General features: G+C 54.1%; 9 protein-coding genes across 9 annotated transcripts; all 9 read left to right on the forward strand.

Moving 5' to 3' along the window:
- Positions 1 to 64: 64 nt before the first annotated feature.
- DQ04_02141050 (hypothetical protein) lies at positions 65 to 622 on the forward strand (the record flags this gene model as incomplete). The annotated part of the gene is made up of 1 exon (XM_009311564.1): positions 65 to 622. One exon carries the CDS (start codon positions 65 to 67, stop codon positions 620 to 622), a length of 558 nt encoding a protein of 185 aa, XP_009309839.1.
- Positions 623 to 1,266: 644 nt separating this feature from the next.
- On the forward strand, positions 1,267 to 2,124 carry DQ04_02141060 (hypothetical protein; the record flags this gene model as incomplete). Its single annotated transcript, XM_009311565.1, has 1 exon — positions 1,267 to 2,124. One exon carries the CDS (start codon positions 1,267 to 1,269, stop codon positions 2,122 to 2,124), a length of 858 nt encoding a protein of 285 aa, XP_009309840.1.
- Positions 2,125 to 2,512: 388 nt separating this feature from the next.
- DQ04_02141070 (hypothetical protein) lies at positions 2,513 to 4,825 on the forward strand (the record flags this gene model as incomplete). The annotated part of the gene is made up of 1 exon (XM_009311566.1): positions 2,513 to 4,825. The coding sequence occupies one exon, from the start codon at positions 2,513 to 2,515 to the stop codon at positions 4,823 to 4,825; it is 2,313 nt and encodes a 770-aa protein (XP_009309841.1).
- A 506-nt stretch (positions 4,826 to 5,331) lies between these two features.
- Positions 5,332 to 5,817, forward strand: DQ04_02141080 (hypothetical protein; the record flags this gene model as incomplete). Its single annotated transcript, XM_009311567.1, has 1 exon — positions 5,332 to 5,817. One exon carries the CDS (start codon positions 5,332 to 5,334, stop codon positions 5,815 to 5,817), a length of 486 nt encoding a protein of 161 aa, XP_009309842.1.
- Positions 5,818 to 6,132: 315 nt separating this feature from the next.
- Positions 6,133 to 6,789, forward strand: DQ04_02141090 (hypothetical protein; the record flags this gene model as incomplete). Its single annotated transcript, XM_009311568.1, has 1 exon — positions 6,133 to 6,789. One exon carries the CDS (start codon positions 6,133 to 6,135, stop codon positions 6,787 to 6,789), a length of 657 nt encoding a protein of 218 aa, XP_009309843.1.
- A 367-nt stretch (positions 6,790 to 7,156) lies between these two features.
- DQ04_02141100 (hypothetical protein) lies at positions 7,157 to 7,645 on the forward strand (the record flags this gene model as incomplete). Its single annotated transcript, XM_009311569.1, has 1 exon — positions 7,157 to 7,645. The coding sequence occupies one exon, from the start codon at positions 7,157 to 7,159 to the stop codon at positions 7,643 to 7,645; it is 489 nt and encodes a 162-aa protein (XP_009309844.1).
- Positions 7,646 to 8,000: 355 nt separating this feature from the next.
- On the forward strand, positions 8,001 to 8,210 carry DQ04_02141110 (hypothetical protein; the record flags this gene model as incomplete). Its single annotated transcript, XM_009311570.1, has 1 exon — positions 8,001 to 8,210. The coding sequence occupies one exon, from the start codon at positions 8,001 to 8,003 to the stop codon at positions 8,208 to 8,210; it is 210 nt and encodes a 69-aa protein (XP_009309845.1).
- Positions 8,211 to 8,465: 255 nt separating this feature from the next.
- DQ04_02141120 (hypothetical protein) lies at positions 8,466 to 10,751 on the forward strand (the record flags this gene model as incomplete). Its single annotated transcript, XM_009311571.1, has 1 exon — positions 8,466 to 10,751. The coding sequence occupies one exon, from the start codon at positions 8,466 to 8,468 to the stop codon at positions 10,749 to 10,751; it is 2,286 nt and encodes a 761-aa protein (XP_009309846.1).
- Positions 10,752 to 13,280: 2,529 nt separating this feature from the next.
- On the forward strand, positions 13,281 to 15,623 carry DQ04_02141130 (retrotransposon hot spot (RHS) protein; the record flags this gene model as incomplete). Its single annotated transcript, XM_009311572.1, has 1 exon — positions 13,281 to 15,623. The coding sequence occupies one exon, from the start codon at positions 13,281 to 13,283 to the stop codon at positions 15,621 to 15,623; it is 2,343 nt and encodes a 780-aa protein (XP_009309847.1).
- Positions 15,624 to 16,808: the final 1,185 nt, after the last annotated feature.

The following is a 16,808-nucleotide window of genomic DNA, read 5'->3' on the forward strand; positions in this document are numbered from 1 at the left end:
AACCAAAAACAAAAGGAAACATCAAGTAAAGTTAAGTGAAGTAGCACAAGAGGAGCACTATCAGATGGACTCCCCAAAGAAGTCGCGCTTCTCCTGTCTTCCTAGTTCCGAGTCCCTCACTTCACCGGCGGGGCCTCCGCTGAATCCCGGCAGCTTCTCTAGCTGCAGTGATGTCGGGAAGGCGAGCAAGACGGAGGACACCTTCATAGTGGGGGAGTACCACCTCTCGTCATGTCCCATATGCCTCGAGCGATTCACACTCGACAACCCTGCCATCCTCGTCGTGTGTGGCCATGGGTTCCACCTGCAGTGCCTGGAGGAGTGGCGGCAGCGGTCGGCGATGTGCCCTGTGTGCATGAAACCACTACGCGGCGAGGGCGTGCCGATGATGTCTGCCCGGGAGACGCGGCGGCGGCGGCGCTACAAGGGCGGTGCCACGAGCGCATGCGTTCAGCAGCAAGGCCCAGAGTGCGAGGGGTTGTGTGTGATGGATGCCAAGTCGGCACCGCTGCGCTGCGCCGTCACACCGTCGGAGGAGCACATTGTTGGCGACGGTGCCGCGTGGTCGGTGCTGCGTGTGCTGCGGACCGTCTCGCGGTGGTGTTCGCGCAGCACGGAGTGACATGCGCGCTGCTTCCCTTTTGCATGCTGGTGCGAAATGTGCTGTGACGGCGGGTGTAGGTGTGTGTGTGTGTGTGTGTGGCACACGTCTCATGGCTGCGTAGTGGCGGTGCGACCAACGCAGCAGCTGCAGTGTCCCCGTCGCCGCCGTCGCGCCACCCGCGTTTGATTCTCTGGTGCTCAACCGCTTCGCCTCAATGGCGCGCGGCCCTCATCTCGCGGCAGGTAAGGGGGCGCGGCGGGGGAAGAGGAGGTGAGTGGGGAGGAGACGTCAGCGATGAAGGCTTGCAATACTCTTGCAACACAGTGCAAGGACTGATGTGAGTGAAACAATGGAGAGACCCGAAAAACAAAAAAAAATACGAAGCAAGGTACGAAAAGAAAACACACATAGACAAAAGAAAAGTTTATGCTGATTTCTTGGTGCTCAATGAACTGACAAAAAGAAATATATTTCCCTCTCTTCTCTCCTGTGAAGATGGTATGGTGCATCCCACAAAATGTGTTTTGTTTCAACCCGCTGCTGCGTTTTGTTTCTTGCCGCTGCCGAGGCGGCGCCTCCCACTCATTCATTAATGTTTTTCCTTCCCTCTTTTCCACTCTTTGCTGCTGGTTGGTGCTAATGGAACAGCAGCTGTGACTGAGATGAGTGGTATGGGCTCGGGTGACGAGCCTGGCGGTCGGCCGCTCCCCCCGTGGCTGTGTGACGGGGCAGCCGGGTCGCCAACGAAGTCACCGGCACTCAATCAGCAGCAGCAGCAACATCAACAACAACCACAACAGCAATGTCAACAACAGCAACAACAAGAACAACACCATCAGGCGGCATCGCCATGCGCGCACGACGTGCCGAATACATTGTCTCTCATCCTCACCGCGCTGAAGGAGCAGTCCGAGCGCATCGAAGACCTGCAGGCCACCCTCGTAGAGCGAGGGGCATACCACACCTGTTTCGACGTGCTGACAATGACGAACGTTGCGGTGATAGCTGTATGTGAGGATGTAATCTCGAATGTACGGACCACTGTCGAGTACGCCGACTTGACGGCCACCTTAACGCTGAGCTTCATCAGTGGGGAGGTCTCAGTTCTGCTGGAGGAGGCGGACAGCGACGTGGATTTCGTGGGTGCGAATTTTATGTCGGACTGCGTTTCAGACTGCCACCTCCTCACCGACCAAGACCCGTGCTATGTCGTGGTGGACATGGACACCGAGAGCATCACGGATATCACGCAGTTGAGGCTGGCCGCCCGCACCGAGGAGGCGACGCAGGAGCTGTACCAGGCTCTGCTGGCGCTGCGTGGACAACGTGTGGCAAGTCCAACAGCGCGCATTTCTACACCACCAGCGAGGTGCAGCGTCAAGGTGAAATCTGCTGCATCGAATACTTCTCTTGCAGTTGCTGCAGCCCCTCCTGCTGCGGCAGCTTCTTCCAACCGCGTCGCACCGACATCGCCGCTGGGCAATGGGTGGACCCCAACGATGCGTCGGCGCAAGGCATAGGGGCGCGCGCGAGGGAGCCAGATGTGCGCAGAACAGTTTGGCATAAATGTGGGTAAGGAATGCTCTAAAGCGTCGCATCCCCAGAGGCTACAACGCCGATTCTTTTGACACAAAAACAGAGGCGCGGCGTGAGGGGCCTGTGTCGAAGAAGTGTACACGTGGGGATGCATGCAGCTGATAGAGAGATTTTTTTGCGTGGAATTTTTCTTATTTATTTGTGTGAGAGCATGTCGTCCGAGGATGTGCTGTGGACTTCTCGCACCCACCCACTATTTATCTTTCCTCTTTTGCTTATTGTTCATCGTCGCTAATAATCTGCCTGTCCTCCCCCTCCCCCCTAAAACTAACGCCAACACTACCTGCCTCATCTCCAGCAGAAACAGTAGAGATGAGTATTCCTAGTCGTGACGCCGCCTGCCTAGCGGCAATTATCGATTCTGTTCTGTTGGCGGTGCGGGAGGAGCCGGTGGCGGAGGGGCGTGTTGTCGACCTGCTTCTGCTGATTCCACAGGTGCTGCGTGCCGACCCCGCGGCCCTGCGCATCGCGTACCTCTTCACCATATGTCGCCCGCTCGCCACCGTGACGCGCCTGCTCCATCCGTCGCTGCAGAGCAGCCGCATCAACGCCGCGGCGATGCAGACGCTGCTGGAGGTCCTCACCTGGTGTTTGGAGCTGCATGACTTCGCAGATGCCATCGGCCCTGCCCTCACGGCGGATCTTGTAGAGGCGAATGCCCTGTACGCCGTCCTCGACGCGCTCCTCAATGGCGGAAATGATGCTCTCAGGGCGGATGCGGCAGAGTTGCTCTTGGTGCTCGTGGCCCGGGTCCCGCCGCTCGGGCATGCGCTTGGCGGCGTAGCGGACGCTCTTTGGCGCATCAGTGCGATTGTCCTCTGCCCTGACGCTGCTCCTTCGATGTGCGGCGAATATTTGGCAGGCGTGCTGCGTGTCGTCGCTGGTATGGATGCGGCGGTGCTGCCAACTGCGTTTGTGCGCGACGGGCTGGCGTTCCTCGCCGCCCGCTGCGAGGAGCCGAGCCGCGTGGTTGTGCTTGTGGCGGAGTGCGTGGAGATCGCGACGACGCACCGTCCTGTGCAGTACTTGCAGCAAGTGGGAGCGGGGGAGATTGTGCCGTTGCACAGCGTCGTTGCCGCCGTGCGGGGCGCGGAGAAGCGGCAGCGCAATGGCTTGTTAAGTCTCCTCGCCGCGCTGCTACAGGTGGAGGGTGCCGCGCGTGTGGCCGATGTTGACTGTGAGACGGCGGCGTACAGCGCGGTGCTGCACGACAAGAAGTTATGGACCTCGCAGGAGGCCCTTGTGGACGGCCTCGACGTCGTCCTGTGTGCTGTGGGGTGCGTCGTGACGGAGGCTGTCCACGTTCATGTGGCCTCTGCGTTTGTGCGCGCCTTTCCTTTGCTCTGCCGTATCATCTTGGAGGGTGTACAGGAGGCTCGCGAGCGAGCCGCACTTGTGGTTGGCCTCGTTCTGGTGAAGAACCCGCAGGTCCGCGCTACGGTGCTGGACTTGACGCGCAACTATGTGGAGTGGTCGATGGACTTGCTGCGGTGCACCACCCGCAGTTTTGCCGACGCCGGCCTGGCGGGTTTGGCAATTATCGACGCGACATGCGCAGTACTTAATGACCCGGTGCTGCTGCCGCAGGGGGACGGCGCAGATCTTGGCAAGTGGGCCGACTCGGTGCTGACGCTGCAGGAGACACGGGTACCGTACAACGGGCTTCAGCACGGCGTTGACGAGGCCCTCGAGCGCGTTCGGGCTGCTGCTACGGCTCCGCACAACACACTTTTTGTCGCCTGTTCTAAGGCCCTTCTTGCAAAGGCGTGCGAAAAGAGTCTTGTGGACCCCACTGCCACTGCTGCTGATGCTGATGCTGCTGCTAACACGAAAGGCGGCACGGGCTACGATCAGTGGCTGTCGCGCCACAACAGGGTCCCGCGGCGACAGTTGGCCCGGAGTCCCTCAGCACGCGGCCGGGCAGGCGCAGGCCCTGCACAAAAGCGCCGCACGGCGTCGGAGTCGAAGAGCCGCAGTGACGGCGCTCTCAGCATGACGGTGCTCTGCCACCTGCCGCTCGTGTTCGGCACGTACTACAACAGAGCGCAACGAGGCTCGTCGAGGCGGCAGCTCCATGGCCCCAATGGTGTCGTGACGCAGAAGTTGCACCGTAGCTTGCAGAGCACATGGAACATGGCCGATGTGCTTTCTGGCGAGCTCTATTCCTTCTTCCTGCCCTTTTGTGAACTGACGCTGGAACGCGTCGAGGGCGAGGCGCTGGCGGTGGAGAGGCTGACGCGGGACCTGTCGCGCAAACTCGTCACGACGCCCACGGCGCAGCGAGGAAGGCGGTGGTTTCTGACGGATATGGTCAACAACATCCTTCCAAAGACGGAGCTGCTCATACGTGACCTTGCGGACATGCTGCAGCGTCACGGGCATGACAGCGTTGTCTACCAACTTGGGCTGATACGTCTGCTGGATTCCAACTCACCAGGTGATGATGATAGTGGCGGTGGTGGCGGGACTGGTGCTGCTGCTACTGCCGTTGTTGTTGTTGCTGGGACGCGAGTTCCGCGTGAGATAACGGTGCTCTCGCATTCGGTCTTCAGGGATGTGGTGCACTCCGGCAACTTGATGTACTGCATATCACGACTGCGCCAGCGATTCAGTGGAAATATGTGAGTGAAGAGTGAGGTGGGAAGGAGAGGAAGGAGCGACGGCCAAGAAAAAAAAAAAAGAAAGTGTGGGGCGCACCACCCCCAACCAGTGAGTTTGTGCATGATTTCCCCCTGTGTGTGTGTGTGTGTGTCTGAGTTAGCACCCTGTGCCTTTCTTCCCTTCCTGTTGCGCTCTTGTTGTCTGCGCACCGCCTCGGTCTCCTTCTCCACCTCCTCCTTTGCCACCCGCACATATGATGGGATTCATGGACCCGGTTGCAGAGCGCAGGTACACACAAAAAGGCCCACACGCAAAAGCAGCGATAGCTTCCCTCTCTGTATGAAGAGAGAGACATGGCACACGGCCGAAACAGTCCAACATGGGCTCTTCTTTTAACCTGCTGCCTGAGTCACTTTGCCTTTCTACCGACTATTCGACTTATGTGTGACCGAAAGATGTACTACGAAGTGTGCGTTTCATCATTCGCCGCCGTGTTTTCGTTTTTCTATCATCTTTCCGAGAGCCTTCGCATGCCTTTGTTTCTCTCAACACAGAAATGGCACCGCTTAGACAACGTTGGGGCCATTTCTACGATCGCTATTATATGCCTCCATCTCTCTTGTTTTGACTCGGATGCACTCGTGGAGATTCTAAAGTATTTTTTTTTATTTTCGGTTATAATCCTACAGGAGGCGGATCCGTGGAATATCTTCTACACCGCCGTTCCCATTTCGTTTGCCGCGCTTATGGTGGCTGTGTCACACTATGTACATTCTCAGAAACGACGTCGTTTAATACGGAAGAACTTCTGCATAGGCTTTGTGCTGTGTGTGCTCGGCATCATGTGCTTTACTCGTGGGCTGGACGTCCCAGCCGATCCGTTTGGCATATGGCACGGGCTCTTCCACGTGTTCGTGGGATTGGGCCTTTACGAGATGCTCATGGGGCTGCGACAGCGCGGGAAGACGAACTATGTGGAAAGAATGAAGCCGGCGTCTGAGGGTTTTGACGTTTGATTAAAGACACCCATCATAGCTATCAGTTTTTTCCACAAACTCTTTCTCCCTTTTTCATATATAAATAAATATATAAATGTATATACACACGGGGATGTGAGGTTGCGTGGAGGATGGAATTCCCCTATCGGATTTCCGCGTGCGCTGCCTTCTTATTCATACACACACACACACACACTGGCTTTCCGTCTTACCATTTTTCTTCCTGTGTCTGTGTGTCTGTGCGTGTACAAGGTGACTTGGACTCTCCGCGTTGAAGTTACGGGGGCACCATAAAATATCAAAGCAAAGCGAGTGAGTGATCCTGCATATGATATGCGGAAGGAGTCGCCATGGATGCTGTTCGCGACGACTGTCGTGAGCCACCTGCCGATGCTGCCGACAACGTATTTGTTCTTTAAGCGGCACTACGTCTACGAGGCGGTCATCGCCATATTTGGCCTCACTTGCTCACTCATGTATCACGTCTGCCAGTCGTTCAACACAACGATCTTCCTCAGTGAGCTTGAGTGGCACAGGCTCGACAACATCACCGCCATCGCGGCGTTGGGCATGTGGTCCGTATTCATCTGTGCCTTCAAGAACCCGGTCATAGAGCGAAGTGCAAAATACTTCACACTGATAGTTGCCATCTTGCTGCAGGAAAAGGACCCGTGGAACACCGTGTACACATTCTTCCCCTTAGCACTATTTGCGTGTCTTCCACTGGGGGTGTACATATCTAACAAGCGGCTGCCCGCGGTTCACTACCGTTCTCTTGTCACCGGCCTCTTCTTCATGGCGCTTGCCGGTCCGTTCTTCGTCGCTGGCCTCAACGACACGGCGGACCCGTACCGCTTTTTCCACGGCATGTGGCACCTCCTTGGCGCCACCTCTGCTTACTTTCTCTGGATAATGGTGAAGATCCCAGGGGCAACCAGCGCGTACGTAAAGGGCGCCTCTATTAGCGTTCGAGGGGACACGCTTCTCTAACGAGAGGGGAGTGTGGAGGATGAGCCGTGTTAGCGGAAGTTCCTTCAGGTAATTACCTCCTCGGAGGTTTGGGTGCGTCTTGGATTATGGGCTCTCACCACAACAGCGGTGCGGCCGTTATCGCGACTTACAGACAGCAACATAACGTGAATTACGTGTATCTTTGGTTTTTTTTTTTCCCTCCGCGTGCTTCTGTCTATGTGTGTGTGTGTGTGTGTGTGTGTGTGTGATTGGGGGAATGCTTAACATGCGCATTTGTGATGTGTCGTGGGGCTCCATCAACGCTTTTGCTCCCTCCCCCCTTTCCTCACCCCCCAACGAAGAGACGCAGAAGAACGAAACACACTCGCACCCAAAGTAGGCAAATATGCGGCGAACGCGGGGAGCCGTCTGCGTTTTTCTTTTTCTTTTAGTTACTCTGATCGGCGCCGACGTGACGACAGCGTCGCCGTTCCGTGAGTACTCCAAGGAACACTTGTTCCTGCTCCAGCGCAGGGGGGCGCTGGCGCGCTCGGACTACCACGTTCTCCGCTCACTCCCGGCATCACGTCAGCAGCTGCAGCTGCGGGACGTCAACGCCATGAGTGTGGCCCAGCTGAAGGGCATGCTGCGCGACAGGGAGACAAGCTGCGTTGGGTGCGTGGAGCGCAGGCAGTTGGTGGAACGTGCTCTTGAGGTCCAGCACTGGCCGACGCTTGATGAACGTGTTGCGGACGAGCTGGTGGCACTGGAAAACACCCCACTGGATCCTGCGGCGTATGAGGAAAGCGTGAGGCTCCTCATGGAGGCGTCGCAGGATATGCGCTGCCATAGCGCGGCGAATGGAACCATGGTCTGTGTGCGCGATGCGGAGTAAAGAGGCAGAACAAATAAGAGAGAGAGAAAAAAGGGAGAAATAATGAGCCCGGGCGGTGTAACAACTGCCCGGGGAGGTATTGTGCGCTCTGTTCACCTCCTTGCTTTTCTTTTTTTTTCGTTGTTTTGTTTGTGTGTACTTTTTTTTCTCTCCCTTTTGAAGTTATATTCAGTGCATGTTTTCCTTCCTTCCAACCGCCTTTCTCTTGCGTTTCTCGTCCGCCCACGAGAAGGGTGTGCGTGGACATTCCTCCTCTCACGAACCTGCTGTGCCTTTGCCTGTACTCCTACTACTATTGCTGTTGCTCTTGTGGGCTCCTTTCCTTTCCTTACGTGAACCGGCTCTCTGCGCTAGGATGACGGGCTTGACAGACGCGGCGGCGCAGCTCGACGCCGTTGTGGACGCTATGCGGGCAGCCGTGTCGGTGCTGGAGACGCAGGGGGACGACCACACGGGAGACGTCTTGAAGAGCGCGGCGACGTTCCAGTGCGCGCTGCACACGCTTGCCCGCACGGCAGCAGCAAGCAGCGTCGAGGAGGAGCAGGAGCTGCGGAGGGGCGCGTGATGTTAACAGGCCGCTTTGCCGCATCCCGCAGAGAGGCGTGCGGCGGCGCAGCACACCGGCGCTCATGTACTCGTTTTGTTTTTGCGACGTGCCCATCTGCGTGACTTCCCTCTCTCCTTTATTTGCTCTCGTTTCTCGCCCACACATATTTTTATTTTATTTTGGCTCCATGCGGCCGCATCGCCAACAACCACCACCACCACAACAACACACAAACGGAAAGGTTTTATTTTGTTGTGTAACGTTTTAAGCAAAATGAACAGTGAAGAGAAGATGCGTGGCTTTCTAACGAAGGCCCAGACGCTCAAGGCCAGCGGCAACTACAAGGACGCGGTGACGGCGCTGCAGTCGCTCTCCGAGCATGGCGTGCAGTGGGGGCCGGTGTACATCGCCGCCCTCGATCTCCTCGCCGAGCTCTGCTTCAGCCAGGAGCGTGACGTCATGGTCGACCGCTTCTTCCCTGCATTCCGCTGGAACCGCAACAAGCTGCGCGGCTCGCAGCACCTTGTGGAGGGGACGCGGCGTATTGTCGACATCACGTTCAAGCACCTGCGTGCGATGGGCGAGCGGGCGCGCGTGAACGCCGCGGCGACGGAGGCGGCGCCGGGCGAGGAGGAACTCATCCTCGCCGCGCTCTCCGGCGTGTCGCCAGCGCAGCGAGCACGGGAGCGGTACCTCATTCCCGCTGAGAGTATTGCCCAGATGGTGGGGAGCGAACTGCTTAATTTCAATGTGATTGGGCACTCGAAGAGGCTTCTGCCCATCTACCTTGACACGGCAACCGAGCTGATTGCGTACTGCCAAGAGCACAACCTTAAGCGGGCCATTGGGCGCGTGGCCGAGGCTTTCGTGCGCTTCTTCAAGCGGTTCCTGCTCAACCCCATCACTCCCGTGACGAAGGTCGAAAGTCAGCACCTCATCGCCTTGAACAAGGAGTTGGAGGCGGATCGTGAGGATTTCTACAAGGAAAAGGCGACGACAGAGCGGGCTGTGCAGGTGTTCTGTCAGCTGCTGCGCGCGCTGACCACAATGAATAACTGGCAGAGCACATGGTCAGCATTGCAGTGCTTTACGAGGGTGATGCAGGAGATTACGCAGCGCCCTGATCCATCTCGGGAGTGCCAGATCAACGCACACTCCGCCATGGCTGCCGTTTTTTGGAAGTGCTCACACTACGCTTTCCACGCTCACTGCTTAGGACTCGCCGCCTTTCTGACCGAAAAAGAGGACCGTGTGGCTGCGGCCTCCAAGGCTGTCTTGGCGACACTCTGTGTGCCGGATATAAACAGGGAGCGAAAGAGCTTTGCTCGTGGATCTGATTCATTGTTTGAGAAGAATGCACGGATTGCGCAGCTTTTTGGCCTTCAGGCCGCCCCGGGAGGCATTTCTCTCTGGCAGCGACTCCAAAGAATGCAGGTTCTGCAAAACGCGTCCCCAGAAGTGCAGGCGCTGGATGAACTGCTGCGGAACAAGCTAGTCGATGAAGATGTCGCTAAGAAGGCCATTGCGCAGCTGGCTATTGGTGTGCAGAACGAGCCAAGCCTTGAAATTTATCAAGAGCCTCTGCGAAAAGTTATCATTCAGCGGTATTTGGAATGTATGGCTGCCAAAACGACTCGCGTGGACGCGGCATCGCTGCAGATAGGTGCGAACCAAGCATGGGAGAAGGCCTACATCTTTGAGATCGAGCCATTTATCCTGAATGAGTCTGGAATCCCCGTAGAAATCGACCACAAGACGAATTCCATGTCGTTCAGCGGCACGACCAAGACGAAGGTGCTGCAGGCGTTCGACGCTCTCGCGGAGCATGTCGATCTCCAGCCGGCTGCGCCGCGCCGGCGCGTTGATATTCGCCCGGAACACCTCCAGCGTGCCCACGACCGAAGCAGCATTCTCCACCGGCTGCAGTATAACTGCGAGGAGAATGCTGAGGCGCGGCGGCAGAATGCGAAGGAGAGGGAGGAAGCCGAGCGGGAGAATGCTAGACTGGAGCGCATCCAGAATGAGGAGAAGAAAAAGGAGGCGGCGCGTTTGGCGCAGGAGGCTCGTGGACTGGCGGAGTACCAGGATTTCATTAACCAGGGACGACGTAAGATGGTGCTGCGCCGACTGAGGGAGAAGTACAAGGGCTTCAACCCCCCAGATATTCTTGCGCAGCAGAACTCGACGGACTTTGTGCAGGAGGTGACAACGCTCTTGACGGAGCACCTAAAGAAGACAACACAGGAAAAGATGGCTGATGTAACGAAGATGAACCACTTTGAGCGAGCCTGCCGAGAGCTGGAGATACCTAAGCGGAAGGCCATTGAGCTGGCAGAGGCTGAGCAGCACAAGGCCGAGCGAGCAGCGGCGCGGGAGAACTTCCTTATACAACACCGCAAAGAGTTTGATAAGCGTCAACAGGACAATGAGATACTGAAGAAGTTCCTCAAGGAGGCTGAAGTATTTGCAGAGCAGACGCAAACAAAGGGTAAGGCGTCCAAACGCGATGAGCAACAGATGCTGCTGCAACAGGAGAAGGAACGCCTGCAGAGGTTGTAGTTACGGTGCAGTAGTGACACTGCTCAACACACGAATCTCCAACGAATTTGGTAACATCCTAATTAATAAGGACTCTCTGTTAAAGCAAAAAAAAAAAAAAGAAATGTATTTTTCCACCTTCCTGTTTCTTTACGCTTCAGACGGCGAGTGTGGCACGCAGGCATCGTGCGCATTTGTTCTCCTCGGTCTTCCCGCGTGTCTGCGTTTTTGACTTACAAGACAACTCAAGGCTTAGGCACAAATACAGAAGCAAAGAGAAAAAAAGTGTCTGCCCACAACGAGCGATTGCTATTCGGGGCGCTTTTCCGTGGCACGTGCGATGTGTGTGTGCAGGGTGGAACCCCGGACGCGCCGACTCGCGTCGCGACAGTGCACTACCCAGCGGTTAGGTGGCGGCGGCACTACGCAACGGCCGCTGGGAAGGAGACGCACACACGGCGGCAGAGAGAGTGTTTATGCGTGTACGTACACAACGGCACATTAATGCGCCTTTCACATAACAGGTGTCTTGGCCCATCGTATTTGCAGTGTTTCCTCTCGGGCGGCATTAGGCCGTTGATTCATTGCGGTACTCTTTTCCTTTCCTGGTTGCCCTGCTATTCGGCTTCACACCGGTGTAAAGCGACAAGGCAATGCATATGCGCCAGGGGGTTCAAGACAACACACACCCGTACCGTGGGCGAAAAATCATTGGGAGCCATGAGCCAATGAAGATGAAGGGGATACCAAGGTATCAAAAATGCCGTGATATGTTCTTTGTGCTGCTTCTCCAGAAGATTTGCGTCTGTGGGCCAACGCACGTTGATTCCACCAAGGAGTAAAAACGATTTAGTCCCACACTTGATGTACATGTGCGAGAACTGTGGATCCACAGTGATGCTACAGATGGATAGTGAGTACGATGTGACTACAGTGGCAGGCAAGGCTCATTTGGCCTTGTTTGTGCGACATGGCGTATGCGTCGCTTGGACCGAGTGTCATTTGTTTCTATGTGAATTCAAAGAAAAAAAATGCCTCGTATATGGAGTGCACGACCATTCCCTAGTTTGTGTAAGACGATGGACTTCGTCGAGGGAGTCTTTTTTTTTTCGTGTGTTTCTTTTGGTGTGCCGAGGGTGTGTCTTGTGCCACAGAGACCGTTGTAAATAATATTGCTTGTTTTGTGTTCTTCCTTTTGTATGCGGAGGTTGCGAGAGGAATGGCCTGGTCTTCCTGTTTTATGGGGCAAGCACGATTCCTCCTTCTTGTCGCTTTTGAATCTGCAAGGGTGACTCAAGGCGTGTATTTCCGACGGGCCATTCAACCCAGCTCTCTTCGCCCCGCGCGGGCGGCGGGCTAAAAGGCAGCTTTTGGCATCTCCCTTTCGTCGGTTCTGAATATTTAAGTTCCCTATAATTGCCCGTATGTCTTTCTTTGAGTATCCCACCTATGTGGGACTCTGGGAGTACTTCCGCGACGGAACATCTTAATACATCAACAAGTGCTTATGTTCCTTCTCTCACATTCTCTACTTTCTTAAGGGAGGCTAAGGCATAAGCTATTCTTGAATGGCTTTTCATGTGCTTTTGTTCCGTACTCACTTTTTTTCTTGTGGCCTTCGTCCCACACGCCTCGTAGCCACGCCAACGTGATGGCCGGTGGGGATGACGCTGGGGTGTGGAGGGTATTGGGAGCCCTTCGTGTACGCAAAGACAAAAAAGAGTGGGGTGAGACACGGAAGGTGCAACGCCACTCAGGGGGTGGGGTAGTATTTTGTACACCGTGAGCTGTGGTGAACAGGTCTCCTCCTGCGGAATTATCAAACGAGCCATTTCCTCAACGCTTGATAAAGAACAGGAGTCACACACACACCACACACGCTGTGATGCTGCGGTCAGTTTCCGTCGGTGTCGATGGGATTTGCAGGCGTGTGTGTGTGGCGACGGGTTTGGCTGGACAAGGCAGTCGTGAAGGCAACCGTTACTGCGTGCCAGAGCGCTGACACGGCCTTGTGCGAGAGTGGCGGATGAATGAAAGTGAGGGTGACACATGCTTGACATTTGTGCGTGTATGCAGGACAGTAACGCGTGTGAGTGGGTGTGTGGCTGGATGGTGCGGTGTGCGGCCGCCTGTTGTGCAGTGCGCCTCTCTTCTCACTGCTGTGGGCCGAGGCACGTGCCGCGACTTGTTGAGTCAGTGCTGTGTCTGTGTGAAGGAGGGGCGGTCTTGTATGAATCCCTGAAGCCCAATACGGTCAACTCACTTCCGTGTTTCTTCTCCCCCCTTTTTCAAATAAAGAGGGAGCGTACGGAAAACACAAGCGCAGCGGGATCAGTAACACACGCACACACACACAAAGGAAAAGGGTGTACACGTCACTGTTGGCACCACTGAGGGCGCTCGCGTTATTGGGCAATGAGGTGCGGCCTCCATGCGTATCAAGCACAGAGATGCGCCGACAGAAAGAAAAAACAATACCATAATTGGGGGACGGTACATCTGCCCGTACATTTCACATTGGGTGGCGTGTTCAAGCCCACCCTTGTTGCGATGGCGCCGCGTATTGTGGCTGGCAGCACTACAGGCGATAAAGCTCTGAGCGACGCGGCTGCTACCAAATCGGTGAAATGGACCCTCGACAGCACAATGGAGGAAGATCTGCTACAAGGAAATCTTCCCCAAGTGAATATGAAGCTGAATGACTTTCTTCGTGGGCATCTTGGTGGTAGAGGTGTAGAGGAAGTGAATAAGAATGTCAGTATGGATGCGTTTGTCGTGGAGCCTGGTATTTTCATCACTGACAATAGGCTGTTGAACGTCATACTTGCGATGCCGTCATTCAAAACAATAGTAGAGGAAATGAAAAATAGGGAAGTACAGAGGGAATTACTGAGGAAAGCTGAACGCAAACTCAAAGAGACTGGTGTGTATTCTCTCCAGCAGTGGGACGTGTATGATAAAAAGGAACAAGTTATCCCTTTGGTGAGGGGAGTGTTAAATGCAGCCCTTAGCGTTGCGAAGAATAAATCACCGTTATTGAATGGTGAAGTGATGACGGAGGCCTACGAGTCTGTATTGAATGTCACATGGAGCCATGTGGTGGAAGTCCCTGGTCACAGTGAAGGAGTCGGAATGGAGGTGAGAGAAGGTAAGCCGTCGAGGGAATGGACAGACAGCGAGGTGGGCTATCTTCTTCCTGGTGGTGCAAGCAAGGGGAAGAACAAAGAGAGCACCAGCGCAGAGGGGGTGGCGGATCCGCAGGAGCTATGTGTTGAGTTAATGGTACTCCATTCTGAAAAAGGCTGGCCTTATGATGTTTTTGAAGAGCTTGGAGAATGTGACTGTTATGTTACAAGGGAAGTTGACCGCGTTTGGAAGATTGTTGAAACGGATATAGAAAATTGGCTTGTTCAAAATGCTGGAAGAGTAAGGGCCACGTTACGCCTTTTGATTGGGACACCTGGTATAGGAAAGTCAATGGGAGTTGGCTCGTATCTCCTCTACCAACTGCTGCACTACGACAAGGAACGACTTCCAGTGGTTGCATACTTCGTTGCAGGAAAGATGTATCTCTTTGACAAGGTTAGAAACCAGGTACGTTTTTACCGATCACAAACGGAAGCGGAGGCAATAATCTCAATGTTGTCCAAGAGTGTGAGGGGATACATAATCTACGATGTGGCAAAACAAGGAAGTGAGCCGTCAATTGATATGCCTCCTTCTACTTGGGGCATGATTCTTTTGAGCTCTCCAAACGAGGTGAACTTCAAAGGATGGGAGAAGCAAAAAAGAGCACTGCGTAATATTATAAATTGCCCCAGCATGAGTGACCTAAGGGCGATGAGTCTGTGGATACACCGAGATAGACCGGCGGAGGAGCAAGAGAAAGAATGGAAGGTTGTGGAAGAGCGTATAAACAATGTGGGACCGATTCCCCGCTACATTTTTGGTAGTGAAAGTGAGTACAATGGTCGTCTGAAGGCGGTTGAAACGGCGTTGACCTGTATCACGCCATCCAATGCCGAGCTATACTTTGGAGTGCACAAAGGATGTTCATGGCAAGGTCAAGATCTCTGCCAAATGCTTGGGAAAATCACTCGGTATTCCGCGCCAGGGGAAGCCGAGTATTACTGCAACGACCCGCTGGCACCTGCTATAAGGGAAGCGATAAGGTACCGTGCGGGAGATGCCCTTGACACCTCTGCTGCTCTGATGTCATTGCTGCTTCCATTTGATGAGATGGTGCCGAAAATCATGGAGAAATTTGCAGTTGTGGCATTTTTGCACGAGGAGTTCGTGAAAAGAGTACACAAGAAACTCAAAGAGATTGTTCCAGAGGAGACAAGACGGAGGAAGAGGTGTGTCTTGGAGGATAACTTTCAAGTCCACCCTGCTTCCCAAAAGGGAATCCCAATGCTTGCATCTCTTCAGAACGAAATGAGTAAAATTCAGATAAAGTGCAGGGTGCTGTATAAACCAAGTGCAGAGAACTTCCCACTTGTGGATGGTTTCTTCTTCGTAGAATTGGGAGGGGACAAGATAATGGTTGGGCTGCAGGTGACTACGGCGAGTCGTCACGACACGAAAACGAGTACAGTGCTGCAGTTTAAGGAGTATTTGAGCAGAGCCTTTGACGGCTGGGAGGTGTACTCGCGAAACATGTCGTGGGAGATCATTTATGTGCAACACACAGACAGCCAGAGGATGACGAGATGGCAGAGGTGCGACTTGCCTCCTGAACTTAAGAAAACTGAGGAAAACGTTAACCGTACCACGGAGGAGGAAGAACTTCTTGCTAACCACAAAGCAATTGCGGCATTCTGGAACGATGAAGTTCGCCAGTACGTGGTGCAAACGTCATCGAAGGACACGCATGGAAGCAGAAGTGCATGACGTGAGATGATATGTTGTTTTTGGGCTTGGGGTTGTTCTTCTGGGAGCCTGTGAGAGTAATGGTCGGCTCCTTGCGCTTGGTAAACTGTTACTTGTCTTTTCATGTTTGCCGTTGCAAAGATCGTCACAATGTGTGCTTTTTAAAATCCACCCGACCCATTCCTCCGCTCCGCCTCGCCCAAGAGAAGGGCCTAAAGATGCTTCCAGGGAACTTATTGTTGTCAGCCTTGAAAATGAATTCACAGATTGGATTGCCCTTTGAACCATTGACTTGAACGTGGTGTGCGACGAGGAGAAAATGAGCAAAATAATCATTGTGTTTCTCTTTTCATTTTTTGACGGCATGTGGGCTCTAGACTGCGCACTCTGTACACGCTGTGCGGTGTTGATGCATGGGGTTTGTCACAATTTGTGTGGTTGGTGTAATTTTCACAGAGGCCACAGCAAGAATTATTTTATATAACTATTTATAAACAGAAACAGATTTGCATAGACGTGGCTTAGAGTCTGGTCTCTTCGACCAGCGTTAGTTTGTATTGAAGAAGTTGTGCGGGTATAGTTTTGCTTGAGGGATTACGATTTTTTTCCCATCTACAACTTGTTTTGAGAGAGGGACGCACTGAAAATGAGGCAGTCAGAGTGCGTCGTTTGGTGTGGCAGGAGTGGCTACGTCCTGCTCTCTCTTTCTCTCTGGGCTGAGCCGCCAAGATACTGCCTGAGTCTGCGGATGGTGTTGTGCGAAGCAGTTTGTGCTATCTTCTTGCTGCTCTGTGGTGCAGCAGCATTAGTCACATCTGTACCGTAGCGTGCGGCTAGGAGTCTCTCCTCCGCACGAGACGAAATATATTCACTCTGCGAAAATATGCTACTTTTCGTGGTGTTGCCCCTCCCTCTCTACAGAAACAGAAACAATATGCAGAGATGTGCATATGTGGGTGTGGATTTGTTTTGCTAGATGACACGTGTTGCTCTGGGGGTGAGGGGAATTCTGATTCTGCCAGTGTGCAGTGTGTGCCCCCTATACTCGTTGTCCTATTTCTATTACTGCCATCGTGCTGTCGCAGATTTGGGACAACCCCTGTTATTGTTTCGACTGCATGCTCCTCTCAATGTTCTTCCCGCTTTGCATGGCATTTAGTGTTTCCTTTCCTGCAAGAGAAAATACGACTGACATGATGTTTGTGC

This window comes from Trypanosoma grayi (assembly GCF_000691245.1).
Source record: "Trypanosoma grayi strain ANR4 Tgr_214_V1, whole genome shotgun sequence".
Lineage (NCBI taxonomy): Eukaryota > Euglenozoa > Kinetoplastea > Trypanosomatida > Trypanosomatidae > Trypanosoma > Trypanosoma grayi.